Source organism: Fragaria vesca, linkage group LG1 (assembly GCF_000184155.1).
Source record: "Fragaria vesca subsp. vesca linkage group LG1, FraVesHawaii_1.0, whole genome shotgun sequence".
Lineage (NCBI taxonomy): Eukaryota > Viridiplantae > Streptophyta > Magnoliopsida > Rosales > Rosaceae > Fragaria > Fragaria vesca.
Window position 1 is genome coordinate 12,247,005 of NC_020491.1, and position 7,714 is coordinate 12,254,718.

A 7,714-nucleotide genomic window follows, 5' to 3' on the forward strand; every position below is an offset into this window, starting at 1 on the left:
GAGGGAGTTAAACCCCCAGACGAAGCCTTATGTCTCTTCAGGTTCGGGGCAAGATCCCCCAAGACATCCTTCCCGGTGTAGGTCACCTGGGACTCCAGAGCAGACTGACCCTTGTTCTTCGAGTGGTGGTGGTGGTGTTTCTTCTTCTCACCAAGATTCACAACTACCTGGGTTCCAACGGGAGGAGGAGGTCGTGGCGGCGGTTCCGTTGTCCCGTAGGCAGAGTCCGCAACCTCCAGTAATTTCGGTGTCTCCAAAACACGCACGGACTGCGTCTCCAGGTCCACCGCCGTTCGGGAGGCAGCCTGATAAGAGCGCAAAGTGCTATGTTTATAATGTGTTTCCTGCCCAATTTAGCTATGTTATTTCTTGTAATAATGCCATTTCTAACATGTCTTGTAACTGTGAAGGCAAAAGAGCAGAAAAACAGAAAAGGAAGCTAAAACCGGCAATTTAAGAGAAATCCTAATCAAAGGAAGATTCCTGGTGCAGCAGGGAGTCTCATTGAGTCGTAAAATCTGAGGATAAGTCGTTTAGGAAACTTTCCTGTTTTGAAAAGGGAAACTTACCTATTTCAGTTTAGGAAACTTTCTTATTTTGATTTAGGAAACTTACTATTTCTGAATCTTTCTTATTCTGACTTTCCTAAAATATTTAGGAAACTTTCTTTTCTAATGAGACAGGGAAACCATTTGAAGTCAGAAACCTTATCCAACTTGGAATACGAATCTGTGAATGTGTATAAAAGGGGAGGACGAATTCTGCAATAATTAAGGGATTCTTCCCTTAATTTCGTCATTTAAATTCTGTCCATCCTACCTTATTTATCTGACTTTATTTCCCTTGCAGGAACCCTAATTATGCACCAGGAAAGGAAGGAAAATCATAGATTTTCGTCAGAGGCCTGATTGATAGCAAAAGAAGGAAAGCTCTTAATCGCTGGGATTTCTTTTAGAGAACAAGGAGTGTACCTAGTCCGAATTCAAGCCTCATGCAATGAATTACTGCACAAGACATTCCAGAGAATTCTGGGAAGGTCTAAATCAGGATTTAAAGCAATAATTCATCACCGTTGGAACATAAATTAATCAAGGGCTAGGAGGACAGCTAGGGTTTCGGCCAGACTACTATATAAAGGAGCAAAGGAGAACGTTTTCAGGATCACTTCTCACGCACAAACTCCTGCCCTAACTTCGCAATAGCCTTCTCTCTTCAGTATTTTCGTTCCAAGACAGCAGAGCCTCCATCCATTGAAGCTTGCTCTACGTTGGTGTTCTTCAGAAAGTCACTTCGGAGAATAAAAAGTGTAACAATGCCTCAATTGATTTCTCTCTGTTCTGTAGTATATTATTTTGTTAGATTTTTAGAACTCCTGTGTTTTGGATTGAGATTACTGTTGAGAATATGGTTATATCAATTATCAGATTTATAAAGTTGCGTTTTTGAATTGTTTATGAGATTTACTTGACTTATTTTCGTGCCATTCTTGATGTTGAAAACTTGTGATCTGGTTTAAGAATTACTAACTTATGCAGGGTTGGTAGTGCCATTAATATGTGTTAAACCGCTAAGACAAACATAGATTGATAAAGTGGCAAAAGCTTAGATTCATGGGAATGGGTCAGGTTTTGATTATGAGTTGCATGTGAACTGTTTAAGCGCTAAGATAAACTTGTTTACATGTTCGAATTCTTCTGTGAACTTAATGATTCATGTTATATGTTGTATGGTTGCGCTAAGTATTAACATGACATATTGCATGGAATTTTCTGTGTTAAACCGCTAAGGCAAACATAGGATACTTAACCAGATTACTATAGGTTGCATGACCACTACGGTGTGTAATTCTGAATTCGTTTCATCATTCTTGATTGACATGATTTTAGGTTGTGTAGATTGAGACAATTTAATCACATGATTTTATATGTTTGTGTGTGTTTGAAGTTGATCACTTGTATACATTTTACTTTTATTTTCTGTCTAGTAGGAATGTAGAACAAACCTTCCAAACCCCCCCCCCCCCCTTTATCTTTTGTACCATGTGTATATTTGTAATTGAATACTTGTAAATACTTATAGTTACTGATTCTTTAGTGTAACCGTGACTGCAAGAGCGCCCTTTAGTTCCCCGGATTGATCGAACCCTATTTGCCAATACTACATTCTGATAAAAAAGGGTTTTTAAATTACGCGCCCGGTAACGAGCACGTCACAGCCTCCCCCTTTGACAGGTCATGCACGGCGATGAAGTTGTCTTGAGGAGCGCTGGCGAGTTCTCCGGGACGTAATCTGCGTAGTGGGAGGTCCGAAGGAATGTCCCAGTCCTCTCTGAAACGTTTGATCTCCTCGGGCGTGAAGCTACATTCCGGTTCATCGCAGACCCTACCATCCTCCAATCGGTGTAAGGTCCGGGTGATGGGTATTGCCTCAAAAACCATCTCCTCGCCGCTGTCTCAAGCAGGCACATCTCTGTGCTCAGGGCCCGACCGGGAAGACTCCACTCGAGAAGTAACCTGAGCGGGAACATTGCGTGAAGGCCGTTGCAAATATCCTTCCATCTTCTCGTCGTCATCAACGAGAGACCGCTGAGAAGAGCCGGAACCACTCGCCCCAGTTGCCATGTGATCCATTTACCCTAAAACAAAAACCTAAAACCTCAGTTTCTTACCTAGACACGTCGCCATCAACGAGAAGGCGCAAAACTCGTACGCGACCCTAACCCACACGAACGCGGAACCAAGACACCAGAAAAATCCCTAGGTTTGAACTAGAACAAACAACCCACAATCTTCCCACAATCTAAACCAGTATTGTGAAATATGAAAAGCAAGGAGAGGCAGTACTCACCAGATAGTGAAGGCCGGAGTCTTGCCGGAGCAGGGATCGCAGCGCACCTCGCAAATTGCAGAAAACCGGCGATAAAACAAAGAAAAGCTTCTCTCTCCCTGCAGATTTCAAAAACCACTTCGAAACAGAAAGCACGAAGGGAAGAGAAGAAGAAAGCGCAGAAAAGCAAATGCGCGCAGTGAAGAAAACGAAAGAGAAGACAGGGAACAGAAGAGGAATGAAACCGAGAAACAGAAGAAGAGACTGAAGGAGACTGGGGGGGGGACTAGGGACGTACTTAATTAACGTAAACGGGGGGAGTTCGCCCTCCGGTTCCCCCCCCCCCCCCCCCGCCCCCCCACCGCATTAAACAAACATTTACGGCAAACGAGGTAATCCGAACCATTGAGCTGTACCGTATGATCGCGCCACGCGTCCCACTAAGCGGTAGCTTCTCGAGTAAGAGAAGAATGAAGCGACGCGCATTAAATGCACGTCCCTTCGTTCCCCAGCACAGTGACACATGTCGAGCATGCATTTAGTGTTCTGACAGACCACAACCAACCCTAAAATCCAATACACAGGATCCCGTATTAAACTCTCCGGGACCGGTAGACCTTTGTAAACCGGGCTGTAAATAAGATATAATGATCCCGTATTATTGTCATCGGGAAGACGCATGCAACAATCATATTTCATTCCTGGGTCGCGTAAGTTACCACCGAGAGTAAAACCGCAGAGATCCTTATCATGATTCCCGGATAAGTACTAACGGGGAGGCATACAACTGTTGATATTCTTATACCCGAGCAAGAACAAACGGGAGGCATGCGCACGAACTGGTCATGCATACCACCCCGGAAACATATCACCAGGAAGCATGGACAACAACAACAGACCATGAGAACCGTAAGTCCCTTGTACAGCTCCCGGAGACATGGAGTTGGGCAGTTCATATCATTCCCTTCATACGGAGAACAGTGGCTTGATAACCCACGCGGGGATAATACCCTGCGCTCGAGCAAGAACACACTGGAAAGGTTCGCTACCTTCTATTTCAGCAGCAACCCGTCCAAACATGTCCTGAGCACGAACTTGGGGGGGACTAGGAACGAGTACTCGTTCAGAATGTGGCATCACGGTCCATTTCTTCCAGTCCCCACTCAAGACGTGTCTTGAACGGGAACTTGGGGGGACTTGTAATCGATAGTCGGTAAATACCCTCCTTGGCCCGCGATGCCGTAAGGCCCAGCATGAGGTAGATCGAACAAGCCTCATCCTGGGGGCCACATCAGTCTGGGCCGGGAGGAAAGCATTTCGCAGAAGGCCCAGATGCAAATCTCAACAATATATTTGTCCCACATCGAGCAACAGGGAATATATAAGTCAACACGGAGTTATAAATACAATGCTGAAGTCAACCCAAATGGTAAGAAAAACCTCCTAGCATTAAATACTATACCTACCAACAGAACTGACTTAGTCATCGGAGGGAGAAAGACCGGAAAGTCCCGGTCAATCTCCTCTTGCAGGTTTCTGATCTACGGCAAATGGAAGAGAAGAGATTCCATCCAAGCTTCTACATAGCCTACGGGTTCTTGCAGAAACAATGCGCTTGACAGATGTTCTGGAACTATCTCCAATGAAATGCAATACCTAGCACCCACTCGTACACCAGACATAAGCTTTGGTAATCTTTGAAGGTTCGGGCAATTATTCAAAACAAGAAGTTCAAGCCTGTGAAGTTGACTGAGGCTCTCCGGAAGGGTAACAGATTGGTTACCAGATAGATATAGTTTCTTTAAAGAGGATGGACAGCCGATATTATCAGGGATAGCTCCTTCCAAAAGATTGCAGTACGACAAATCCAGTTTTGTTAAAGAATGTAAACCAGCAAAGGAAGGCAGCAACTTAGATATCGGTGGTCTTTTACATCTACAAAAGACTAATTCTTTGAGATTTCGAAGACCCATGCATGCAGGCAGTTCTCTCAAGGCAGTTCCATTCACATTAAGTTGTACCAGACTCTCTAAATGGCCCAAGTCTGCCGGTAATTTCTCAAGCTTCGAGCAATCTGAAAGATCAAAAACTTTTAGCGATTTTAAGCCAGATACCCTGCTTGGAAGAAGCCTAAGGTTTTCGCAACGCATCAAGTTTATCTGAACAAGTCTTTCAAGGAATCCAACGGATGAATCAACCTCGTACAGCTGTATACAACCTTCAAGATTCAAGTATTCAAGATCTGGACTACCACTGAAGTCAGGGGTCTTCAGAAGATTCAAAGAGTGACTGAGGTCGATTCGTTTCAAACTGTATAGAGGCTGTAAATACATATATAGCAAAATTAGCTTCCATTATTCAATAAATACATATAAAACTTAAATACGTTGTGACATGGTACCTTTTCACCCTCCCACAGATATTCAATATGGCTATGGCGCATTTCAAGTACTTGTAAGTACTCTAGGCTGGTAACTGACGCCAAAGATTGTAGAGGACATTTCCACCAGATTAGACTCCGTAACTCACTTGAAAGATACTCGAGGCAGTCCGAGAGGTGCACACAAACACCATCAAGTATCAGTATTCTCAAATTTGTCATCTTTGAAAAGGATTTTCCGGGAAAGTGTAATTCTGTGTCTGCATCTTTATTCACACGTAGTACTATGGCTTCCGCTGCATCTGTTCCCTAATAAACATAAATAAAGAATAGTCAGCTCGGACCTTGTTATAAAATGCAATAGCAACTGAAGTCATTGTTGCAGTAAGTTTCTCACTCTATTTTTTCTCAGGACGTGAATAACATCCTTTTTAAGGCTCAACCTACTGCGCTTGCCTGGCTCCTTAGGAGATTCTCGGCGAACAATTTCTAGGCCCATTTCTTGCAGCAAATCATGCATTTCTAGTTGTTCTACACTGCCAGCATCTGAAATAGTTAAGAGAGATCTCTCCACAAGTACATCAATCCCAATAGTTGCATGAAAGCCACAACTCTTGAGTACTTCTATTACTGCATTTTTCTCATATCCTTTGTATAAACATGCAATATCTAGAAAGATATTCTTCTCATCGTCATCTAGACCATCATAACTTATTTTAAGTGTCTCGAAAATTTCTGCATTACGAACTTCTCTCAATTTTGCCAACGTACTTTCCCATGCACTAGGACCTCTTCCATGCAAAAGAGATCCCAAGACTTTAAGAGCTAGAGGGAGACCTTTAGCATAATTCACAACTTGATTAGACAAATCACGGTAACTTTGTTCAGGGTAATCTTTCTTAAAGGCGTTCTGGCAAAAAAGCTGAAGAGCTTCAATAGTATTTAGTCCTTGGACCTCATATCTTCTCAGCACTCCATGTTTAACTAACAGGTGAGCATCTCTAGTTGTAATGATAATTATGCTTCCAAAACCAAACCAGTCTTCCTTTCCAGCCAAGTACTCCAAATGGTCCGAATGATTAACATCATCACGAACGAGAAGAACCCTTTTGTGACGTAGAAATCTCTTTATCATTGTGGCTCCTTCATGAACATCCCGTACGTTAGTCCTAGAAATAAGTTCCTTTTGTAACTGAACCAGACCCCTTCTTTCTTCATTGCTTCTAACATTAGAAATAAAGCCCCTGAACTCAAACTGATTAGAGATTTGATCAAAAAGTACTTTGGCAATCGTTGTCTTACCAATTCCACCCATTCCCCATACCCCTATAAAGTGAATATCATTCATCCCTACACCTAAAAGCGATTTAACTGCTTCTACTCTTGAATCAATCCCAACTAGGTTCTCCATTGAACTAAACAATGTTGGGCGTGATTGCATCCTTACTGCAGCAACAATGTTCTTGATGAGCTCCGATTCATACCTGGAATAGATGAGAAACAATATTGACCAGTTTCTTCATGCTGCAGTGACACTCACATACATAGAAGAGGCAGAAATTAAAGAAAATAAATTGAATGCATACCTGTAGTCCTTTGAATTCCACCCAGAGAAGTTTGACACTTTTGTTAGAGCAGCTCTCCACTTTTGCACCTTCTCTGTGTCGTCACTAGGTCTCTTTTCATGTTTGGTGAAGGCTTCTGCAAAATTTCCAGTTTGTCGTCTCACTTCACAGGGATCGACATTATAGAATATTGGATAAATTGTTTTCCTAGCTTCCATGCACTCAAGAATCTTCAAAAGTTCATCCAAGCACCATGCTGAAGATGCATAATTTAGTGAGAGTACGACGAGTGCAATATTTGATTCTTCAATTGCAGCGAAAAGTTCCGTAGAAATGGATTTCCCTTTTTGGAGCTCACGGTCATCCATGAAAGTTTTTATTCCCTGATCTTCCAGTGAATTGTATAAGTAGTTTGTATAACCGTTCCGGGTGTCTATACCTGTCACATCCCGACCCTTATATTTTTACTTTATTTACTAGCGTGATTATAATAAGAATTTTACCGTCTCCGTCATTGAGTAAATAGTTTAATTGGTCCCTAGAGGGGTTTCGGGGACGATTATGTGCGGAGGATTATTAGTATGAAGAAAATACGACGACGGTAAAAATAGTAAATTTTAGCTAGTAAAAGGTAATTTTTATTCGGGTATTATTTTTCGGGGTGTTGAATTTTGGATTAAAAGGAGAGTTGGGTCGGCTGGGCCGAGCCCAACCCATTTCTTCTTCCTTTCTCTCTCTCTCCCTCCCGATTTTTCTTCTCTTCCCACCCGAGTTTTTTCTCTCTACACCCAGCAGACTTCCGGCCGTCCTCCCGCCGCCGTCCGACCTCCGTTCGCCGCCGGACCGGTCCCGTTCGGTCGGTCTCCCTCCCAGCTTCCATTCTAGACCGGTGAGAGGAGCCCTAGCGCCGCCGTGAGTGAGCGGTGCCGCCCGAAAGCTTCGA

General features: G+C 43.1%; 1 protein-coding gene across 1 annotated transcript; it reads right to left on the reverse strand.

The window, feature by feature from the left end:
* Positions 1–4,367: 4,367 nt before the first annotated feature.
* Positions 4,368–7,139, reverse strand: LOC101313260 (TMV resistance protein N-like). Its single transcript, XM_004289226.1, has 4 exons — positions 6,793–7,139; positions 5,604–6,690; positions 5,228–5,515; positions 4,368–5,147 (listed from the first exon to the last, which is right to left on the reverse strand). The coding sequence occupies exons 1-4, from the start codon at positions 7,137–7,139 to the stop codon at positions 4,368–4,370; spliced, it is 2,502 nt and encodes an 833-aa protein (XP_004289274.1).
* Between the last annotated feature and the right edge of the window lie 575 nt (positions 7,140–7,714).